A 24,678-nucleotide genomic window follows, 5' to 3' on the forward strand; every position below is an offset into this window, starting at 1 on the left:
GGTAGCAAAACCAGAGAGGAGCACCTCGTGGGCCACCATACAGGGCTGGTGGGCTGTGTTTTGCCTTGGCAAGTCATGAACTGTATAGCAATGACCCTCATCCTCTAATGTTGGGACTCAGACTTTATTCGCAAGTGAAACCACCTTTGCTAGAAGGGAAATGTGTTCTTTAAAAGGATCAGTCCCCAACTGGAGAAATGGCATGTTCCTAGTGATTATGTATCTGTTTCTGAATGTTAACAAACAGTCTGCAGTGTCTGATTGAGTGGGTTATTAGCAGAATGAAGACAGATGGTTGAGGATTAAGTCTAACGCTTCTTTATTTCAAGGCTATCATTACCCAACAGCTCTACCGCTCTTCTGCAGACGACAACTGTCACCAGTTTAATTTCCTCCTTGCATCTTGCAGCCCTGAGCCACCTAGTGATCCAGACACAAAGAAACCATACCAATGTTTAATCAAGACACTAGGATTATCAGAAAGCCACTCCGGGCCAAAATGATCCTTTGCTGCTCCCTAACCATCTAAGTTCCCATAACTCTGTTTCTCAGCTACAGAGTAACATGGATTTCGACTTCAACGAGAACTGCAGAACGCATGCTGGCTGCGACAGGAGTTGCCAATTCAATTTCTCAATGATGTTGAGCATATGACCCCACCATGCAGCAATCCACTTACATATGCTACATATGTTGCTAATGCAAATGACAGACCTGGACTCTTGTCACAGGTTTTATTTTTTCCATTTCCACCAGTCAGGGCTGTTATGTGGGGTCACACTGGTTCTTCCCCCTTCTCCTCACGATGATGAGCTATCATGGTCCCCCTCACCTTCAAAATAAGGAATATCTAAGAACACAAGTCAAGGGAGGAAGAAAATGGCTCATTTTTATGGGTGTTTATCAGATAATGTGATGTTAAGTTGTAGAAGGGTCACACAAACTCAGAATGAGTTCAGTTTACAGAACAGCCATCATAGTTAGTTTAAGAGTAGAAGATAAGAGCTTCAAGATAAAAGGGTCTCCTGAGACAAAGCATGGAATGAAGAGCTTGGGCCTCTTTGGGAATGTAGCAGTGACTGCAATTTCACACATCCAGCAACAATGGCCATTCACATCTAGCCCCATACCAATCCAAGGGAGAGAGAAATAGTTCTCTATGCAAAGCAATGTAGATGCTAATACTTCTAGAGTTATGACGAATACCAAGACAACACACGTCATAAAACAAATTGAGCACTCTCCAGGCTAACTGGGCAAGGAAAGGAAAGGGGACGACGACATTGTGCCATCAAGTTGATGTCGACTCCTGGCAACTACAGAGCCATATGGTTTTCTTGGTAGAATACAGGAGTGGTTTACCATTGCCTTCTCCCACACAGTATGAGATGATGCCTCTCAGCACCTTCCTATATCACTGCTGCCTGATATGGGAACATAGGAACATAAGAGTCTGTCGGATACTGAGACAGACCATTGCTCCATCTAGCTCAGTATTGTCTACATAGACTGGCAGCAACTTCTCCAAGGTTGCAGGCAGGCATCTCTCTCAGCCCTGCCTTGGAGAAGCCAGGGAGGGGACTTAAAACTTTCTGCTCTTCCCAGAGCAACTCCCATCTCCTAAGGGGACTATCTTACAGTGCTCACACCTGACTTTCCCATATTCTGGAAAACACACCAGTGGGGATTTGAACCAACAGCCTCCTGTTCTCTCTGCAGGTTGCTTCCCCGCTGCGCACGTAGGCGGCAATTGGTCAAAGAGACGGCCAATTTTAAGGGGTGGATCTCCTGTATTTAGCAGGGTGTGGGGAGCCACCGTCTCCATTCAGCCCAGCCTTGCATCTTTCCAGTTGTATGTGTATGGATATTTTGAGCCTCTTGTGAGCCTTTTTGGAACAGGGAACCATTTTTTTTTGTATCTTGTGGTTCCCTGTTCCAAAAGGGCTTGCAGTCTCAAAACATTCACACACACAATGGAGAGATGCTAGATGGGGTCTGAATGGGGACAGTTACTCTCTCCCTGCTAAACCACTTTGAGAACTCTTTTGTTGAAAAGCAGTATAGAAATATGTTTAAATAATAATAATAATAATAATAATAATAATAATAATAATAATAATAATAATAATAATAGGAAATAACATGGAATCATGGACAATCACGTGGGATGGAAAGAGTTTGTCAAATAAGGCTCAAATCAAACAAATCTAAAAGGCAGGGAGGCTGCTCACACAGTGTGGTCAATATACGGAGGTGTGTTACCTTAATCAGGGGTAACATGTAACCAGATTTTGCCAGTAGGCTCCAGGGCATATCGCAGAGGGGGGGAAACATCAATGCCGATTAACATTAGTTTACATATTCTGTGCCTTTAAACCTCAATCTTTATAGTATCATTTCTTCAGGAATCTGGCAGCCATTTTGTTTATGAGGCTGTCATGAGTCATGCCAATTGTACTCTCCCTAAGGGAGTTTTTCCATTAGCACTATGTATTTTCCCCAAACGTTATTCAGGCTCCACACAAAGCCTGTCAGTGTTCAAGACGCCCGCATGAAAGGAAGCATAATAAGAATTCAGTTAACTTTAAAACCCTATGCCTACCCTAAACAAGCTGGTTCTTGGTTATGAAGCGGACCCACCAACATACACTATTGACTTCAAAATGTAACCCTAAACTTTTATCTTTTGTTAATATCATTTGCAAGGGCCTAAAGTAGAGACAAGGACCCTAAAATGAGCTCTGCTTGGTGAGAATTTAATGTAATCACCATCACTGGTTTGTCTGAGAGCAAGAGACAAAATATGAATTTGAGATTGCTGAAGAGAACAATCAGTTCCTCTAATACAAGGGTGCAGGACCTCTTTCTGTTCTGCAGAAATGGGAGTGCTGTATTAAAACTGGCTGCAGTTATTTGCTTTAAAAAAGAGGAATGTTAGCTTGTTCTTAATAATGATTTTGACACAATCTATTATGCAAGAAACGTCAGTGGAAGGGGCAGAATTTTTGTCAGCTGGAGGACTGAAGCTGTACATCTCTGCTCTAAAGCAGCCTGAAATATTATTAATCACGTGGTGCTGGAATGTCTAAACCAGCCTTGATCTTGCAAATCATCCAATTGGGTTCCATTCTGAGGTGACAAAAGTGTGGAGGCCATTTGGAATTTTCAGCGAGTGGGGCACACAACGTTCCTAGTTTGGTGGTAGGCAGCTCACTGCTGCTTAGTAGTGATGGCAGATGTCTGAATTCCTTAAAAAAACAAACACATAATCACATGCTGTGTCTGCATGTGTTTTCTCTTCAGTTTATGCTGTACCTTTGCAGGTGATGGCAGCAGAAGCACCACTAGAATCTCATATCTGCAAACATGTCCCTATTCGGGAATGGAAAAATAGGGACATGTTGGCAGGTATGGAATCCCTAAGCCACTTACTAGTGGCTGACTTTATCTGCCTACTTCCCTGGACAGTACCTTAAAATGATTCTGCAATCTGCACCACAATGTAGCAGAATTCCAGGGGCATTCTAGGAACAAAATGGCAGCCACATTAAGCTGGCCACTTTCAGCCCTGCTTCTTTCTCAATCTCTCACCTATGCATGAAACTTCTCACCTGTCACTTGTTTCATTTCTTACTCTTGACCTCTCAAATTTTGTCACAACTGCTTCTAGGCGAAATTTCAAATCAGCCACACCTGTGAGTGTTTCCACGGAGAGAACAAAACATTTGTTTTTCCTAAGGCCACCAGTGAGTTTCTGGCTAAACTGTGAATTAAACTCAAGTCTGCATGATCGGAAGCCAATGCCTTGACTATTGGTCCCACACCGGTCAAATAATTTCTCATTATCTTAGGCCAGCTGGACCAGTTCCATGTTCTAGAAGCTGTTGCTGGCTGCTCCTAGTATCCCTTCTACTCTGCCAACCCAGAAAAAGAGATCCACAACCAAGAGTTCTGATATTCCACAGGCAGGGGAATAGTAAAGTTGGAAGTGGCCCTGCTGCAGGATTTAGCCCTGCCTGTTAGCTTGCCTGTCCACTCACCTTCTTCACCACTATCAGCTTTTGCTGCTGCCATCGCCACTGCCTGCAAACCTGACAGCCTTCACCGCCACTGTGCCTACGTGCTGGTGTGGCTTGATATCAGCGAGGCAGCACATAGGCATGGCAACATCATCAGGCTGTGGCTGCACACGGGTACAACCCCAGTGAAGTTGGGAAGGCAGGGTGCCCACTGAAGGCATTATGTGGAGAGGTGGCTGGCAGCAGGGCCGTTGCAGCCTGGTGCTGCCACTTCCCCTGCTGCGATCGTCCTGAAGGTCCTGTCCACAGATAACAAACAATGCACCAAGACATTCAACAGCTGACTGGCCAAGAAAATGCAACTGTCCATGAGAAAGGAAGATGGAAGCACAATGGGGATATCCCCTCAGCACAATGGGGATTTTCCAAAGACACCCAGGAGTAACAATCAAAGGATAGCTTTAGGGAGCAGCAGTTTTCACTGGCCTGCTCATGAGTTTTTGCAGCAGACAGAAGTTGTAGCTGGGAATGGCTCATGTTAATGCAGCAGAAGGTGAGAAAGTGCGAAGGAAACGAACGATAAACTTCTATGGTCAGGAGCAGGAGGAAGCAATTAGGACACTTTCTCTGCCAATTTCCTGTTTTGACAGTAATCACACTAAATATGGCAATATTAGAGGCCCCTTCCAAGGGATTTGATTTTTTAAAATGTCAAGTGTCAGAACCACAAGCTGCTAGCGATGCTAAGCATTTTCTGTTCCAAATGCTTTTAATAGTTTAATGATTTCTGTTCACAATTACACACAGCTATTGCAACAGTTAATCAATGGTAGCTTATAGGATGCTTGGCAGGTGGAGGGAATTAACAGTAATATATGTTTGCATTTCTTAGGAAGGAGCTCATATGGCACCATGGAACCATCAAAACCCTGAGAGGGATGTTTACTTTGGGCAGCTTTAAAACTATGATGTAATCTTTGTTCCCTTTCTCCCCAAAAGGAAGGGAAACTTTTCAAGTGGAAATCTCAATTTGCATTTGGAGAAAACTGTGACAGATATTTTCTATGACAAAGTTTAGAGGAGAGCTGGTCTTGTGGTAGCAAGCATGACTTGTCCCCATAGCTAAGCAGGGTCTGCCCTGGTTGCATCTGAATGGGAGACTTGATGTGTGAGCACTGCAAGATATTCCCCTCAGGGGATGAAGCCGCTCTGGGAAGAGCAGAAGGTTTCAAGTTCCCTCCCTGGCAGCATCTCCAAGATAGGGCTGAGAGAGATTCCTGCCTGCAACCTTGGAGAAGCCACTGCCAGTCTGTGAAGACAATACTGAGCTAGATGGACCAATGGTCTGACTCAGGATATGGCAGTTTCCTATGTTCCTATGAGAACCCTCAGATACAGACTGAAATGAACAACATATCTTCAAAGATACATACAGGAGATATAACCCCAAAGACTTAGCATTTAAACCACATATATGTCTTGAAGTGTTTTTGTAAGGCACTAGGAGTCTTGAACTGAATATGATTTTGTTATTATTTCTTACATTTCTATACTGTCCCATACAAAAAAGTCCCTGAGCAGTTCACAATGTAAAAATCATTAAAACACTGACACAGTTAAAACAATTCTAAAAATACAAATAAAAATGCTAAAACCCAAAGGTTTACAACTATAAACAGGTATGTTTTCGGGTCCTTCTTAAAAACATTCAAAGAAGGGGAAACTCTCATTTAATTTGGAAGTGCGTTACAGAGTCTTGGGGCAACTCTAGAAAAGGCCTGGTGTCGAGTCACCACCAATGCAAGCCAGTGGCAACTGCAACCGGATCTCCCCAGATTATCTTAATAGGTGCTGGGGCTGATGAAGAATACTCTGGAAAGCAAGCAGGGCTTAGGTGCCCTACTCTCTGCACCACCACAGCTGCTCTCAGGTGAAGGGAATTATCGGCCTGCTCTCTGCTGCACTGCAGTGCCACCCATATAACGGCCGGAACTGGTACTGCGGCTCTTCAGCCACATGAACCAATACAGCCCTGCTTGGCCCCCACATAACAGTTGCTTCAGACTTGGTCCCTAAATCTGGGCATCAACACAGACTTGCCTCACCTCACACTTATACACCAGGACTTGACAATCTTTTAGTCCTTGACCATGTTGATTCAAAATGAAACACATGCATACATGCACAGACACACACATATATAATGCATTCTACTTCCGGCCCTTCTGACCCAGCACTCCACCCCAACTGTTCATGACCAGGTCTGTTTCTTCTGGCCCCTTCTGCCTTCTCCCCAAATGGACCCTCTTTCCATGGCCTGTGCCGGAGCTGGGCCACAGCCTGAACATGCTCCACCATCACCATGTAGACAGATTTTTAAAGGGCTTTATATGTGTAGTCCACTATGAATGGGGTTTTGTTTGTGGGTGTCAAGGGAGATGTGTATTAGAGAAAGAAACATTCCAGTCTTCTTATGTGGGAAGAATGGAAATTACAAGGGGCAAGGCAGCAAAACGGGCAAGTAGGAGGAATGTGGGGAGGGCAGAACCCATTAAAATAATAGAGTCAAAATATTTAACTAACCTTCAGTCATTCGCCGATACTTCTCCTTGTACATGAACCCGAAGACCAGACAGCATCCTTTTTGGGGGAGACCGAGTTCTACAAAAGACAAAGCAAAGAATATGTTAGTGGACAAAACAGTTCATCACAAGTAAGAGAGAATTGTAATGGGCAGAGAGATATTTGAGAGATAATGATAAGAGGCTGGATAGCAAGGTGCAAATAGTAAGGTTGGGGCAGAGAACTTGACTGACAGAGAAGTAATGATTACTTTTCGCTTGTCGGCTCCAGAAATGTCAGACAAGGGGTCAAGGCAAGGCAAACAAGTCTTACCAGTCAGGAAAATGCAAGTGAACAGGCAGATAAATTTAAAAAGCAAAGTATCTTCATTCACAGAGCGCTATAAAATAAAACAAAGTCTGAAATCATCAACAGAAGCCAGATATCACACTTTTGCCAGTAACCCTTATTGCTGTTTAAGGCTTTCAACACACAAGGCTTCAACAGCTTTTCCCCACAAGCATTTCTTGAATCAAAACCTGCAATAGTGAGAACATTCCATTTCAATCTAAAATACTTCTGCTTTCTGTAAACAGCATTCACACAATACAAAGAACATACATATATTTATAACCCTGCAAACTAGGCACAGAGGCACCTTTAACAGTACTGTCACATTTTGCAGGAGGAGAGTAACTGTCCCTCTTGAATCTAGCATAATATTCCTTCTGGTGGATGTTGCTGATGCCTCCCTTTGTGTATTTGTTTAAATACTGTGATCCCCTTTGAACAGGGAACCAACTTTTTTTTTTGTTGAAAAGTGTCATAATAATAATAATCGTTCCACACAGAGTACACAGTTTCTTCAAAACCCTGGTTCTAATACTAAACAGCTGTTGTTGTTTACATTAGAAACTAATTTGCACCATTAGTCTGAATTATAGTTTAGATAGAATCAGTATACCTTGGCTTTGAAATATGTGTAACCGAGGTCTGAGATTCCAAATTTCAACAATTCCGTTTGGCCTCTTCACTGAAATTAGTGGGGAATTAAAACTGAATCATGCATTTTCCTATGAATTATTTATTTATTTATTTGTCTAGACTTCTGGAACTTTTTCAGTTGGATACTCTTAAATATGGAGAAAATAACTGGAATTCAAGCACAATTTCATTTGGGTGGTATGCTGAGCCTATGGCATTCCTCATACCTGCTGTCTTATCTGGATTGTGATGGATCTTGTATAGCAAGAACAGGGCGATTGTTCTAATTCTAAAACTGACATCCATTCCTCCCTCTTGAAATGGGTATGGATTTTTTAAAAATCCATGTCTTATCAGTGCCCAACCAACTTGCCCTCCCCAAAGGAAAGTCCTTCCTGAATGTTTGCTTCGGATGCTGTGTTTATGTCGAGTGGGATGCCCAGTAAATCTCAGCTCTTCAACACATGCAAGTAATGAGAGCTCTGTAATCCCCTTCACTTAGCAGACTGTGTGATAAAATAGAACATGGGACCTTGAAGGAAAGATAAATCTGTCTCCAGGCTCCATGCCCTTTCAAAGCAAAACAGCTGGCCTGTATAGTGGCTGTATGTGTGCCAAGGCCTGGGGAAGTACATGCCTTTGATCTCTTGCTTTCTTAGGAGGTGCCTGGCTATCAGTAAAAAGGCAGAAAAATTGATCTAAGCATGGATTTTCCCACAGCCTCTGTGTTTTACCATTTCCACTGTGTATGTGTGCATATATATCTTGCAATGCAGAAAAACACCTTGCAGAGTCTTCAAACAAACCCTCACATTCCAGAGTGGCCAAAAAAATATTCAAGGCACTGTGTCCCTGAATGCCAGCTGCCTGTGGTCCAGCCTTGCAATGCTGGGGCTTTCTCATTCTATACACCCCTGCTGATCAAAGCCCTTTGATGTGTGTTTAGTATGCCTGTGGTCCTCTTACACCTAGTGCTTCATTTGCAAAGAGCAGGTTGCTGGGGCTCAGGTTTGGCAGGAAGCAATGCCCTCAGACCTAGAGCAACTTCTCCATCCCGCAGTCCCTGATGCACAGAGATCAGACCTGGCACAGGCATGCAGCTGTCTTGGGTGAATGCTGGGACCCCCTGCCCAGATATGCAGACTGAACCGCAATCCAGACACATGCTGAACCCATGCATAGGTCCTGCTGTGTTTGGATACATTCAATCCCACTGGAAATGGCACTGTGTGGTTTCCGTTTGTCCAAAGCTATCCTGTGGCTCACAAGTAAACCCCTTTGCCCTCCTACTCACAGCTCAAAGAGGCCCCCAGATTCGACAGCTTTGCCAGTCATCAATTCTGAATCACTCCTCTTATATTTAAAATCCGCACAAAACTGTAGAAGTAAACAGGATGTTATTTACGTCTTCACTGATACGGAAGCAAAGATATCATTGATCCTTATCAGGCTTCTAATGAACTGCCAAGGTATCAAAATGTAATTAAAACCAACACAATTAGGTTAACTTTATCAACCGCACTAAACAGTGACTTCAACAGTGAAGCCAAACAAATCAGCTTTCTCCCTTTCACCCTACTGCTAATTTTGAAGCGTAATTGCATAATTACCCATCTCTTTTGCACTAATAAAGAGTCCTGTTTACTGCAGTTGACGGATGCTGCTGATGGGAAAATTACTAAAGGATCTGGACTCAGCACAAGGCTGCAACAAGTGATCAGAAAAAGTCTATACAAAATGAAGCTTGCTGCAACAGAGACCCACAGATGCCAGCAACAGAAATAGCCTTTAAAAAGCTGAAGCAAAGGAATAATTTCCATTGATCAGACAGATTATGTATAGACACACATGCAGTTTTGCAGCAGAGAGATATCAAAGAAATAGCAAACCATTATTTTTATTGCGGGAGTGACAAAGTACAAGGGCCCATTGTCCCCAGCTGAACTGGGCTTTAATCTTCCAAAGATGAGACTAGGTCCAGGACTAGAGAACCAGAGAGGAACCAGAAAAGTCGAAATTCAGGGGAGGATGAGGAGCATTAGGGGAGACTCATGAAGGATGCGATTCAAGGCAAAACAAAGGCCTGAAGACAGATGAGAAGAAACATTAAGAGCTGCTGGTCTCCCTTTGAGGCGCAGTTGGAGATGTTTTACAAAACACCCATTGACAAAGATTGCTAGAAGACTTTTCCTGCTTTATTTTGCAGGATCTGCACAAGCACCCCCACCCAATAGCTTCTGGAGTTGGGGGAATGCATGCATCCTATTCTTCCCTCCCCATCTTTGGGCCCTTGGAATGTCCACAGCTAGACTTCCCACTTTAACAATATAAGAAGAGATGTTGTGGGATGCAGCCCATTTAAAGTGGTCGGTGCACGGTCCCTCAGGCAAATCACCCTATCTGAACCCTGAGGTAAAGAACATGCTCCATTGGTTCCAGGTAGCTGTGCGGCAAAACTCCTCCACTGAGATGACTCAGAATCTTTCAGCATGCCAATTATTTTCTCGCTCCATAGAGGGAATTAATTAGGGCAATCATGTACCTATTAGTGTCACAAAATACCTATACATTGGTTAAGGTATACAAAAATAGATAATATTGTCTCTGAGTAATAAGTCTGTGACACACTTCATCAGCTGATTTGTGTGTGAGGAACAGGGAGGCCAAGACTCTCCACACACACCTCCTAGAGCGACAAATTGTCAGAACTTGCTCAGCCAGCAAACACTGGGGGTGAGAAGAGCAATGCCTGTCCCACAGGCAAGGCAAAGTGGAGCCGAGAAGCAAAGAGGCCGTTGCCAGCAGGCTTGAGCAGTTGATTGAGGCTCTTCTTGACTCAGACAAGGGAGCAAGCTTGACCAGAGAATGTGGTTAGAGGAGCGCTGGATTTAGAGCAGGGCAAATGGAAATGGCTGAATCCACACTGTTTGGGCAATGCAGCAAGCTGATGCTCCCTTTCTGCAGCGGAGTGCACTCATTGCTCCGTTTGCCAGGAACCCTTTACCATTTGTTCTGACAGTATGCCAGCAACAGCACCGCCACTGCTTCTCCTCCACCCCCTGCTGGATTTTGAAAGGTGGAGGAGAGGAATGGCTTAGAGCATCTCCAGCAAGATGTTCAAGGCAATCACTCTCCCGTGCTTTCTTTCTGAAATCCAGCCAGGATGACTCACTTGATTTCTCTCTGGCCACAGGTTCAGCACCGGCTCAGGATCAAGTCCTGATACACAGACCCCCTACTCTAAGGCCCCCTTTGAAATGTTTGTCAGGAGGCTTCAGGTACCAAGACAACAGTCCACATTGTAACATCCGATACGGAGTATAGCATAGTTCTGGATGTGAGGTGTTCTCTCAAGTTGATTCTCAAGAAGGCTGATGATAGTATACGCTTTTAAAGTATTCTGATCCCCATGATGAGAGGAACTATCACAAGTGCACAGTATTACGATTCATACTGCAGGTTTGTAAGAGTTTGCAAAATCTTTTATAACGAAAAGCACCTTTAAATGCTTAACTGCTCCTTCAAAGTGTCTCAGCACTGTGTCCAAGGCCTCAATCTCTGAGCTGGGTTCCACCCTCGAAGCTCTTTAATGTCTAAGGGAAATGTACAGCTGAGAGAGAGAGTGTGTGTGTCTTTCACTTCAGGGAACTGTGAAGAATCAGAGGGTTCTTCTTCTTGTCACATCTGTCCATAGCTTGCAATTTTAAAACAACTTCACTTCAGACTTGAGCTCCCCATTTTTTGTTGAATGTTACTTTCTGCATTCTGGTTGGTTCTGTATGGCAATGCTTTACTCTTTCTGCATGCATTGTTCCCCTAATTAATCAATATGCTACCTATGGGGCTTTTGGGTTGTTTTTAAGGTGGCACTGAGCCTTCTGAACAATAAAATGTGACTCAGGTGAGTTCAAAAAGGCACTTATTTTTTGCTGAGCCAAGCTGTGAAAGTATCTTATTTTGACCTGTCAAAACCTCCCCACTTTCTCTACAATTTTATTGCCTGTTTGGAGACAATTATGTTATGCAGAAGTCACAAAGGGATCAAGGTTTCAGATGAACCAGAGCACAAAAATGCTATAGCAAAGGGGTAGTAAAGGTTTATTAACGCAATCATAATTTGTACTGTTGTGCAGCTGTATCCCGTCAGGAATGGTAATAAATGTTTAATAGCCCAATAATACCTGTTTAATAATTTTCTGAGCTCATTCCTGCCTAATTGCAAGTTTATTAAGGAACGATAAACTTTATAATCATTGTCAAGACATAATTGCAATTCCAACACTTATTTAATATTGAGTTAATTATATTAAAGCTAAGTTATTTTTTCCATACATATTAAATATCAATTAGTTGTTTTAAACTATTGATTTGTATTTAATTAACTCTGCTATTATATACCAATTAAATTCTTACGAGAAAAGCTGAAACATCTGGTCTTTGAAATTAACTTTTAAAAATGCTTTGTATTGAAATAAATCACACATCTACATTCTCTGATGGTTTCCTTCCACAATGATAAATAATCAGAAGCTACAGTCGTATTGTATAGCTGTACTTCCGCCACCATGGGGAAGTTAATAAAATAGTCCATGAGCCAAGCCCACATATTTTGGCACCATCTCAGGGGTCAAATGCTCATAGTGATGTTTGGCAACTTCTGCCCCCTTGAGTTAGGAAATAGGTGATTGCAGCCCCGGCCCCAGCTGCAGAGCAACTGCCCCGAATGGAGGTTGCCGGGACCCAATCAGCCTGCCTCCTTCCCCCATAGGTTGACCCCTGTCATGTGGAGGTGGAGGCAAGATGGCACCCATGCCTGCCTCATGTGAAGGGGCATAACCCCACCCCCTGCCTCATTGTGCTGGTGCAGCGGCGGAGACCGGCATAACACACAGAAAGCTGTAAATTCAACAAGGCTATCACCCCTTCTTTATCTCTACCCGTAAATGATTAGGGAAAAATTAGAGTCCTTTTTGCACAGGGGAGAGTGTTAGGGTCAGGGTTATGGTAACAATGAACAAATTATTGTACTTTCTCCATGGAGTAATCTTTGGAGGACATGCCTGCCATTTTTAATTTTCATTCCTCTAACAACATCGATAAAACTTTATAGTAGCTTTTGTGTTTTTAAAACTTTAAAATGCTTTTAAACACACCATTGCAAATTTGGCCACTGCAGACCCAGTGATCAGGGGAATTAAAGCATGATAGCACACAGAAGGTCGAAAGTATTGCAATGCTATCATCTATTTTCCATCTCTAGGGGTGTAGACCTTGTCAGACAGCACAATGAGCATTCATCCCTGCAGATGGTACTGGCCATCCCAGCTGGCTCATGTACTAAAAGAAGAGGTCTTTGTTGGGATGTTTCAGTTTGGGATGCGGCGGAGAGAGACAGCTGCTACTTTGCTGCCCAGATGGGCCTCAGGAGCAGAGACAGCAAATCCAAACACAGCTTCGATAGCTGCGCTCCTGCAGCTGCCACTGCCTGCTAGCATCTTGACATTCATCCATCATAGGTACATGTGTGCACACTCCACCCCCAACTTCAGCTGAACCAACCGTCCCTGAGCAGCTGAGTTTGTGCAGCCTGGTTTCAAACTTAATCTCAACAAAATGCACCATCCATTGTTCCCATCAAAATGCACTTATGTTCATTTCAATAGCCACCAGAGTACTTCCAAATGTTCAATTCTTATTAATAGTCAGATGGTGGAATTCTCACTTTTGTTGCATGGATTGCTATCCTTAAAAGGAGCAGCAGAGCCTCCTGGTAGAGGATTTGAAATGTCAGCAAAATATGAAATATATCTCCACATGTAAAAAAAGTTCTGAAGCATTCCTGGGGGCCTAGTCCCTATTGCTCCCTCCTATCCTGTCATGGGCATGCTGGAAGACTCCAAGGAGGAGCTGGAGCAGGGGACGGAAGTTACAGCAGAGGAGGGAGGGCAAAGACCACAAGTTGCAAAGGAGAGTGGGTCCAACACACGGGGTATTGAAAATGAGTTAGAGCCGGGTGAGGCAGCTCTTGTGGAGGAGGCACAACCGGTCTTAGCTGTGGAGAGGCGTCGGTCCAAGAGACAGCAAAAGTTAAGGAACCGCATGCGTAGAACAATAGGCAAAGCTGCTGACTCAGGAACTCTTGATTAACAGCACCGGGGGTCAGCCTCTTTAAGACGACTGCACCACAGCTACCCTGCTGACAGCAATGTCAATTTCCTGTGAGCTAATCAGCTGTGTTTGTGTATTGCCTTGACCGTGTTTGGACTCTGGACTGTGTTGACCTTGCCCACGGATTTCGATTTGGACTCTCTTTAATTGATTGGATTTGACTTGGACTGAACCTGGTTTGGAGAATTTCTTCTGTAAGACTTTGCTATTATTATACTCCTGCCTCTGCCTGTTTTACGCTCCGTCTGGCTAGCCTGACAGATTTACGACATATCCATGGCTATGGCACTGTACATGGTCCTGGAAAAACTTTGAAATTCTGAATTCCAAGCTGGATTCCAACCTCAATTTGCCTATTTCAGTCTCCCAGCTATGGGATTCTCCACTCCCCATCCTCTTGCTGGATGGCTGTTAAACAGCTGCTGATGTTTCCCATCTTGGATGAACCTGAACCTTCACCCATTATCATTTTGTGATTACTTTGCTAAGCCTGCAAAGCAGTTTCAGGTCCTTTGAGATAAAAGTGTGTCATATAAATGTGAGTTATTTTTATTAAAATCTGTGCCATGTTAATTTATAAAAATACGTTTGCAAAACAAAAAAGAAAAGGCCTGCCTGATAAGCAAATGAGCACATTACTGCCTGAAATATGAATGAGGAGGAGAGGAAATGGGCTTTAAACACTTTAGCTGTGCTGCAGTTTACTTCGTGGTGCTCTGCCGAAAGGTTGCATTTATAAACCTATTCATTTTGTTATGTACTTGCAAACCTTGTCATCCATTTATTGCACAAATAAAATCTTAAAAGCAGAGGATTAGTTGAGTGTGTCCCTTTGGGACCACAATTGGGCTTTAACGGATCCATCATTGGCACTAAACAGATGGAACAGAGAGAGCTGCCAGCTCATCCCTCTCCATATCCTAAAATGTAGAGATAAAGAGTTACTCTTTTCTTCCATCAAGCCATATGTGCCAACGTTTGAGATGCCAGAGGAAGGAGAGAGAATTAAGTTTCTGGATAGGGAAATGCACACCCTGGTCCAATTAGTAGCTGACCTGGTCATTCTAGCACATTCTCTTTGGTGGTCACATTTAAATTTGAAAGAATTTCAGATACATTGCACCTTGTGGTCAAATTTGCCTGTAATATCCAGTCGTGGATATATACCCTAAGGAATTCTCTGTGCATTTCAGTTTTAAATCATGGGAGTATACTTGCAAGCTACTTCTGCAACAGAAATTGTAAAATTAGAAGGCTTTTATTTTATTGAAGAGATTTTTGTTTATCCTGCCCATTTACCCATTGCCCTGGCTGATAACAAAAACACGATCAAAAACCAACACCACACAATAAAAGATACAATAGAAGCGAAGCTTAACACAAGTCACAGAAGCTATTCTCACAATCACTGGAAAGTGGGTGAAGGGAGCTTAGCCCACTTTCCAGGGATCATGGGAACCACTGGGCTCACTGGTGAGCCTGGTGATCCCATGGCGGCTAGCCCGCCTAATCACCCCTCCCCTTAGATGAGGTTAATGGAGCGAGCACTCCGTTAACCTCATCTTTTTGCTCATGTGTTGTGGCACATGGCGACACATGAGTAGACCCCCAATCGGGAGGCTGCAAACAGACTACCGGGCTCGGAGGTCTCTTCAGGATGTCCCGCATGCTCATGTGGGGAATCCTGGAACTTCGGGGGCAGAGCGGCCCCCGATCCCCGCAGCCCCCGCTGGCTCTCTGACAGAGCCGGCAGTCGTGTGGGCAGCCCGCTGCCCAGGGCTGCCATTTGGTGGGGAGACCAGGCTAAGCCCACTCTCCACGCAGAACCCCCACTGGCGCTTAACACTGATTGTGTGAAGCACCTCACAGTTTCACTGATCAACCACATTTGTTTTCCAAAATAAGATAGGTCTCCGACTACTGTTTGAAACCAACAAACAAAGGTGCCTGGTGTATCTGCCTAATGCCACCACTGAAAATATCCAGTCACACAGAAACATAGGAAGCTGCCTTATACTAAGTCAGACCCTTGGTCCACCTAGCTCAGTACTGTCTACTCTGACTGGCCATGGTTCTCCAAGTTTTCAGGCAGGAGTCTTTCCCAGCCCGACCTGGAGATGCAGTCAGGGAGTGAACCTCTGCATGGAACTGCCCTGCTACTGAGCTACAGCCCATCATATGCAACCATGTATGGGTACTTGCCAGAGATACCCCAGTTCAAGATGGACAAGAGAGCAGGGTCTTTGAAGGGTCTGGTAAGTTCACACAAAAGGAAACAATGATTGAGATAACCTGGTCTCAGAACATGAAAAACTTTCCCGCGATGTTTTAGGAATGTGTGAAACCTCCTGTTTCCTAATAAATTTTGCTGGGATTATTGAAAGTATGGGATTCACTGGAAACCCTCAGATATTTTTCCTGATGAGGATGTTCAAATTCACTTTGAATTGTGCTTTTCAATGGAATTTTGGTAAAGGTAAAGTGTGCCGCTGAGTCAGTGTCAACTCCTGGTGCCCACAGAGCCCTGTGGTTGTCTTTGGTAGAATACAGGAGGGGTTTATCATTGCCTTCTCCCACGCAGTATGAGATGATGCCTTTCAGCATCTTCCTATATTGCTGCTGCCCAATATAGTACCAGCAAGGATTCGAACCGGCAACCTTCTGCTTGTTAGTCAAGCATTTCCTCATTATGCCACTTAAGGTGACAGAATTTTGGTGGCAAGGCTAATGTGAATGTGTATAGCTGCAAGTCTGATACAAGTATCCTAGTGTCAGACACACTGACATGCTTTACAATCTGGACCATTCTCTTCACAGGGAAGAACTGTGGAAACACTCTTCTGATTGGGCGTCAGAATGTGGGAAACACTTCTTAGGATGTAAGCAACCACAAAAACAGTGAAAGCCCTCCTTGATGAGCTTTGTTTGTGCTAGGTCACTGGGTTTGCTTTGACAATACAGTATAAGACTAAGCCTCTGTCAGCACAGTGCCTCTCACCAGAGGAAGGTAAGGGGAGCAGAGGCTTCCTTTCTCCTCTCTGCAGGAGTTAAGTTGCATCAGCCTTTTGCTCACTCCAGTGGTGGCACTTTGCCAGCCAATATGGACCATGTCTACCCTACAAACCTTTAAAACTCTACCAAAGCATAAAGAATGAGGGCAGAGCAGCCTCTGCAGAGAGGACATGTGATATATCTTTGCTCTGTCCATCTGCTATGCTTCTCTCCCCCCCCACTTTCCTTCTGCATGTCTAGAGTCTCTGAGCTGTCTCTCTCTTGCCTCCTGATCTACTTGGCAGCTCGGTCCTGGACTCTGGTTGCTTTGGGAGTACCTTGACAAAGCCTCTAACAACACTGATGTGTCCCTAGCTACTCCCTCCCTGCAATGCCACCCAAGATACAGCATGGAAGTCCCAGGGACTCAGCTGAATCATGTAAGCTGTGGTTGGAATACTGTTGTCATCCTACTTGGAAAGTGCAAAAAACTAGAAACTATCTCAAAGCACATGGAGCTTTTCCTAGCAGCAATGCAAAAAGGGGTTCAAAGTGGGGGAACAGAACTTCCACGCACAGGATCTCCAAAGGGGTGCAGTTCCAAATTCCTTATGACCATGGACTAAATGCTTCAGAGGGGGGGAGTGATTCAAGCTACCCTTTCACTTTAAAAATGGGAGGGATATAAATAAAAGTGGAAATGAATTTTTGCATACATTCTATGTGATTTCAGAATTTGAATTCATATTTGTGTGGGAATGTAGAATGCCTTCAAACAGGGCCTATACATGCAGAGTGCCCCAGGTTCATCCCCTGGCACATCCAGGTAGGGCTGGGAAAGACCCTTCTTTGTCTGGAACCCTGACAGTGCTGAGCTAGATGGATCAGTCATTTCATTCAGAAAGCAGCTTGCCAGATTATAGGGACACTCCTAAGTCCAAGACTGTGGTGGGGAATAGAAGAAGTAATGTTGGCAAGGCAGAAAGCAGTTACAAGAGAAGGGAAATTAGGAATCTCCTAGCTATTTCCCCTTCCAGCTGTCCTGCCAGCTCTTTGACCTTGGGAAGCACTGCCAGTGCCAACTACCCACAGAGCCTTACCTTGCTCCTTTGTAATGGCAGGTCGGTCCAGAATAAATAGCAGAGATTCAGCCTGGCACCTTCTGCATGCAAAGCAGATGCTTCTGCATGCAAAGCAGATGATGGGTGTCCCTTACAAACACAGGAAGCTGCCTTATACCAAGCCAGACCCTTGGTCCATCTAGCATAGTATTGTCTACACTAACTGGTAGCAGCTCTCCAAGGTTTCAGGCAGGAGTCCTTCCCAGCCGTGACTGGGAAGGCTGCCAGGGAGTGAACCTGGAAACTTCTGCATTCAAAGCAGATGTTCCAGCTCTGAACTACAGCCCTATCCCTAAGATCCATGATCTGATTATGGATGAAGGGGCCAACCTGGTATGTATCACACAGAGTTGATTGGGGGAGGCTGGTGGCCCAGTCTGGTCCCAGCGGATCCCTCCAGGGTACTCAGTTGAGGGGCAGGTGAGGTGGAGTAGCTGTAGTCTATAAGAACAATATCTCCCTTACCAAGATCCCTGTCAAAGGGTCTGACCATATCAAATGTGTGTACTTAATTTTGGGGGCCAGGGATAGACTGGGACTTCTGTTGGTGTACCGATCAAACTGCTGTCCAGCAGAGTCCCTAACTTCGCTGACGGACTTAGTCTTGGGCTTGGCATTGGAATCTCCCAGGCTTGTGGTGGTGGTGGGACTCCAATGTTCACTTCAGGACCAATTTGTTGGGGGCAGCTCAGGAGTTTATAGGGGCCACGGTAACTATGGGCCTATCCCAAGTGGTCTCGAGACCGACACATGTTGCAGGTCACATGCTTGAACTGGTCTTTTACTCTGATCAGGGTCATGCTCTGTGGGTGGGGACTCCTGTGATTTCCCATTGTCAGGGATAGACCACCATCTGGTGATGGTTGGACTTACAATCTTGTTCCACCTCTGCAGGGGTGAGGGGCCTATTAGGATGGTCCACCCAGAGATGGACGTTGGCGGGGTGGTATCTATAAATCTGATAAATAAACTAAGCACTGAAAACAATATCTGGGGCAGAAGCCGAGTAAGTCACGGCTCAGTCTTCACTTTGGTTTCCTTCCTCATTCCCATTAAAGCTTCCAAAGAATGCAGGGATGTGACGGAACTTTGGAAGGAACCCAGAAGTTCTTTTCAAATTTAATTTTCTCTTTGGAGGAACCCTCTCTTTACATTTTACTTTACTGACATTTTGGCATCATTTAATTAACATTTTGAAATTTTAATTCCCCCCCCCCAAAAAAAAATTTCAGCACCATGAGCAGTGCCAGTTTTAGAAATGTTGGCATCTGAAACATAAAATTATATCTCCTCCCCAATTAACACTAATTAACAAGAGCAAATGGCAATTAAATTCTTAAAAGCATACACTACCCAATGTTCAGCTTTGCAGTTAAACAGAACAAATTTATAAGAGGATGAGAAGTAGGAACATGGGAAACTGCCTTATACGGAGTCCATAAACCACTGGTCCATCTAGCTCAGTATTGTCTACACTATCTGGCAGTGGCTTCTCCAAGGTTTCAAGCAGAGTTTCTCCCAGCTCTACCAGGAGATGCCAGGGATTGAGCCAGGGACATTTGGCATGCAAGGGAGATCCTTTACCACTGAGCTATGGCCTCATCCCCTAAGGGGAACATACTTTCAGAGACCCTGCTTATCAATTCATGCTCACCGGAACAAGACCAGCTCTCCTCCCCATCACAGCCAGTTATTAAACACCTGATTGGCTGGATTTGACCGTTGCTCTGGTTTCTTATAACCTCATTTATGGCCCACTGTTCATGCTGCCCCTCTTTTTCAGCAAAAAGAAAGAAAGAAAGAAAGAAAGAAAGAAAGAAAGAAAGAAAGAAAGAAAGAAAGAAAGAAAGAAAAAGCCTCCATATACTGTACATTCTACTATTTGAAGATGATACAGCATTCTGTGGCAGGAAACCCAGTGGACCTTCTATTACTAAGAAATCTTGCTCCAGCATTGCACATACCATTACTACTCAGTATCTTATAATTAAATTGTATTTGGCAGTTATCTCATAGCACTCACACAATTTCTACTCATCTGAGATTTGTGTGTGTATATCTAACTATCTATCTCCTCAGCTTCCATCATTTTAGCTCTAAGATCCCCCCCCCCACTCTACAAAACTCTTGGCAATTTCACAAAAGTCTTGAAGTTGCCTTTTGGTGGGTGGGGGGTCGGAGAGATGAAAAGAAACAGACCTGAGCTGTATAAACAGACCTGAGCTGTCTCTCCCCACAGACCTCATTTCGGCAAGTCTCAGCCTCAGTGTGTTGTGATGTTGTGAGTTTCCCTTTCCCAATAAGCAACAGCCAATATGGTGGAGCAGAGGAGGGGATCTCACAATCCAATGTTCATCACATAACATTATTGATTTTTTTTTAATTTACAAGACAGTACAATGGAGGGAGGAAGAGATGAGTGGCTTCTGTTTTCAGAGACAGCCATGCATGTGCTAAGATCTTTAGTTCTGTCCCAATATTCCCACCAGCTAGGGGGTGGGGAGAAATTAAGGGCAGCCAGAATGCTACCCTGATTTGGAATGGACAAAGCATCTAGAACTGTACAGTAGGGGTGGGGAGGCTGCAAAAACGAAGGGATGTTGGAGTGCAATCCGTTCCTGCAGAACGACCGCTTTGATTGAGGTATTCAAGCTTTCAAATCTGCAGGCAGGAGGGCCATTCCAGTTGTTGGATGGCAATAGAACAGGATGTCAATTGCACCGGGAAGGCATAAAGGCCACACTGCTGGATGCTGATTACTAATACGGACTGTGTGAGCTCCCCAGAGCCACAGCAGCAGGAGATCTCAATCACCCCTGAGGGAGGAGTGACCAGCCATTGAAATTCTGTGGCAATAATATACCTGGCCCACAATGCAGAGATAAAAGCTGAAACAGGAAAAACTACTAGAAATTAGCAATAGCCAAGTCAGACAGATAAACACTTCCAGTGCTTTACTTTTTCTAGAGCTGTTTCATGGGCTATTTTAACAGGCAGACCAGTGACAGACCCACATGGTATACCTACTAACATCCTGGTCGAGAGCTGGTCTTGTGGTAGCAAGCATGACTTGTCCCCCTTAGCTAAGAAGGTTCCACCCTGGTTGCATATGGATGGGAGACTAGATTTGTGGGCACTATAAGATATTCCCCTTAGGGATATGGAGCAACTCTTGAAAGAGCAGAAGGTTTCAAGTTCCCTCCCTGGCTTCTCCAAGATAGGTCTGAGAAAGATTCCTGCCTGCAACCTTGGAGAAGCCGCTGCCAGTCTGACAATACTGAACTAGATGGACCTATGGTCTGACTCAGGATATGACAGCTTCCTATATTCCTATGGTGATGTTTTTAACAGGAGCAAGATTTTTGAATTGAACAAAACCTTCTTGTTCACCCAGACATAAAAAAATATATATTTAGTTTTTAGCTACATTTTATTGTTGTTTGTTTTGATGTGATTTCAATGTTATGTTTTATTTTACTGTTTTATTCTTTGACTTTGTGATCCATCCAGAGAACAATTGTTATGGGGAGGCTATATAAAGTTATTTTTTTATCATCACCATCATTGAATTAATCAAAAGCTGGAGAAGCCACAACATCAGTTACTCCCACCGACTTGCTCCATGTAAGTTATGATATGAGAGCGGGACTCTGTAACCATTTCCTAGCCTGAAACGTAACAAAGCTTTGGGCAGTGTTTTCTCTTTATGCACCCATTCCTTCCTATTTGTCTCATCTCAGGTTGTGCATAGGAGTGAGCAACTGAGGTCCACAGTAAGGGGAGAGCGCTACCAATTCCTCAGCAATTGCTCACAGTGGAAAGGAAGTGGCTGAGCAGCCCTTTGTGTGTGCTATGGAGTAAGCAGCTGAGATGCATAAGGGATCACCTGTTGCTGTCTGGGAGGAGGATTACAGAAGCCTTTGACAGTGTCTTAGCTCAGAAGAAAGTGGCTGAGATCTACCGATATGCAGAACCTCCCTGGAGAAATCTCACTTTTCTTTTGTAAACTGGTGTCCCTTGAGAATTCTCAGATTTTCCACCTTGGAAGGAACCCTGAAATTTGTTTCACATTCCACTTTGTGTTAGATTTCGGTGCCAGACCTACGGGGATTCATCATAAATGGGGCCCTTGAGATCAAAGGTTATGCTGGGGCCAGAAAGGAAACCCTGGATCACCAGTTTGCCTATTCTTACATTAAAATAAGCAGTGTGAAAAGCCTGTGAGTGATTTCAGCATTTCTGGGAATTCAGCCAAAGTGCTACGCTATGCTTCTCTGGTCTATCAAGTGAGTACGGACCCAAGAGAATTCTATCTCTTCTCCAGGGATCACTGGTGGGCTATCAGTTTCTAGCTCAGCCCAAAATCTCACAAGAGTATCTGTTCTGGGTGTATCTTTGCTTTTGTGCTCTCAGAGCTGAAAGCAATGAGGCAAGAAAAACAAATTATCCAGACAAAACCCAGAAGGAGTCAAACTCAAGAGATTTCCTGAGACAATACTTCTAAAAGCATCTTGGCTAGTTTAAGATGTGTTGTGCCAGCCAGCAAATTCCATTAGCTACATGAACACTCATTGGGCTTCTGTTGAAATTCCTTAGATGTTGAAATTCCCCCGGTAAAAACACCCAAATTTAGGAGAAATTAGATGGCAACTCTAGCCAGCCGAGCCTAGAATATATAGATTTATCTAAGAAGAGCTACTGGGGTGGAACTACAATTGGACAGACGCATCCAAAGACCACACACTGCCCAGCCTACAGAGCTGCCTTGCCCTGCCTCAGAGGATACCTTGCCCATCTCCCTCCACCTCCTCTCTCCTCATTGGTCAGCTCACTAGCCACTCCTTCTTCTGCCCACCACCATGCTCCTCCCCCATGGTGTGCCACTCTGCTCATCTCTTGTGGCTGGGGATCAGTGTTGGCTGGAGTGTGGCTCGTAGGAACATGCCTTCACTGTCATGGCAGGGAGACTACCGCTACCTCTACTACCGCCATCATTGGGGGTGGGAGCCACCAGAGATCCACCACCAGGGGGCAGGGAGCACTCTGACATAGACCAACGGTCTGCCTCAGCATAAGGCCCCCTTCTTTGTTTTATGAGCCACCAAGCAATTACTGTAGAGAGTCCTCCATGCTGCTTGGAAAAATGGTGAGCCCGTCAAGTAGTTCCAAGGCATGAACTACACAGGCAAAGTGGGAAGCTAACAAGTGGCCTGGAGTTGTGAAGGAAAGCACTGAGCGATTCAACAAGTGCTTTTAATGGCTCCTTTAAGAAGCTTGCTTCCTTGCCACACCGTGTGCCTTGCCTGCCTTAAAGCTCTGCTTAGAGCTGGTACCATTTCTGTACCTGACACCTGCTGCTCTTCTGCTGCCAAACCCTGTAATTTATGGAGGACACTGTGCTCGCCATTGCTGGGGGCCCGTTTCCCCACTATTGGCCATAATGTGAAGGAAATCTGAAAATAGCTCCCTTGCCTCCCTTGGTGTCAGTATGCTGCTCCCAAGTGCACACATTCTCAATCCCATTAAAAGTAATGGACTGAGATGGTCCACCCCATTACTTCCAATGTCTTCGTTTCAGCCAGGAAGCCTAAAGCTCCCAGATCCTCCCAACAGCAAGGGTGGTGGATTTGGCCCACTCTGCCTCATTAGCACTTTGCAGGCACTACACATAACATTTGTTTTAAAAAATTATAAAGACGATGATGGGCTGTGCTGCTTTTTGCTAACTACATAAGGAAATGTAACCGTTCTTCACACCACAGACCACGATTCGTTGGGACAGTAATTGTAGTTCTTCCTGCTTTTTCAAGGGAAGATTATTCCCTCCTTCCAATAAACAGCAACCCTGACTCACACAGAAGTCAGAAGGGAAGGCAAATTTGCTCTGCAAAGCCTTTCCAAGCAGTGAAGTCCAGCAGAATTGTAGATTCTCTTCACATATTACGTTTTAGGTGCATCAGAGACAATTTGAACATGCACCTAAAAGGTATAATGTGAATGTGTTACTACACAGGTGTATCTGACAGGTACACTCATCAGAAAGCCAGAATCGGCTGCCTCAGCAGCAGCCAATCTCTATTAAGACACGAAACCATCTTTACCCAAATTTCTGTCACCTCATTGCAGTCCAGTTCTGCCAAGGCAGAAATTATACATTCCCCAAGCAAAGCAAGCCAAGGGCAGCATGGTACCTTGTTCCTTCACCCATGATTTAAACTGCACATAACCTTCTCTGTAGAACCAATCCAAGATCAGCCCCATGCCTGAGATGGATGAGCAGGGGCTAGAGTATGTGTATGGAAACATCCTTAGAAAAAAATTGACTTCTGTTATGCTTTGTTCCAAACTCTCCCCTAATCTACCTCACAGGGTTGTTGTGAGGATAAATATAACCATGTACACTGCTCTGGGCTCCTTGAAAGAAGAGCATGATATACGTGTAAAAAATAAATTGTAGTGCTGGTCTCAGCTCAACTAATTCTGCATCATTATTTGCTTAATTTTATTGTATGCTGTGTTTTGTTTTATCCTCCCTCCTACCCACCCCCATTCCCCTTTTCTTTTTTAATGTTGTGTTATGACCAGTGGTTACAACAATAAACTTATTACTTACTATACACAGCATACAGGTAGAAAAGCAGGGCTACCTGGAGAAAAGCAATCAGGAGCAATCCCAGCACTTCTCATGACCAGTCATGACCAGTCCTCATGACCAGTCGTACCCAGGCTAGCCCTGACCTACCTGGATAGGGCTGGTCATGAGAACAAGCTCAGTGAATCAGTAGCAGAAGACTCTTAACCCATTCAAAAGAACATAAGAACACCCCTGCTAG

General features: G+C 44.4%; 1 protein-coding gene across 4 annotated transcripts in view; it reads right to left on the bottom strand.

Moving 5' to 3' along the window:
• KIRREL3 (kirre like nephrin family adhesion molecule 3) overlaps positions 1 to 24,678 on the bottom strand; it is a 780,338-nt gene that overhangs the window by 362,834 nt on the left and 392,826 nt on the right. For all 4 annotated transcript variants that reach the window (XM_053269220.1, XM_053269217.1, XM_053269218.1 and 1 more), the window contains one exon: positions 6,603 to 6,680. In XM_053269220.1, coding sequence (XP_053125195.1) covers positions 6,603 to 6,680 — 78 coding nt within the window. The remainder of the gene's footprint in view (positions 1 to 6,602; positions 6,681 to 24,678) is intronic.

This window comes from Hemicordylus capensis, chromosome 8 (genome assembly GCF_027244095.1).
Source record: "Hemicordylus capensis ecotype Gifberg chromosome 8, rHemCap1.1.pri, whole genome shotgun sequence".
NCBI classification, from domain to species: Eukaryota; Metazoa; Chordata; class Lepidosauria; order Squamata; family Cordylidae; genus Hemicordylus; species Hemicordylus capensis.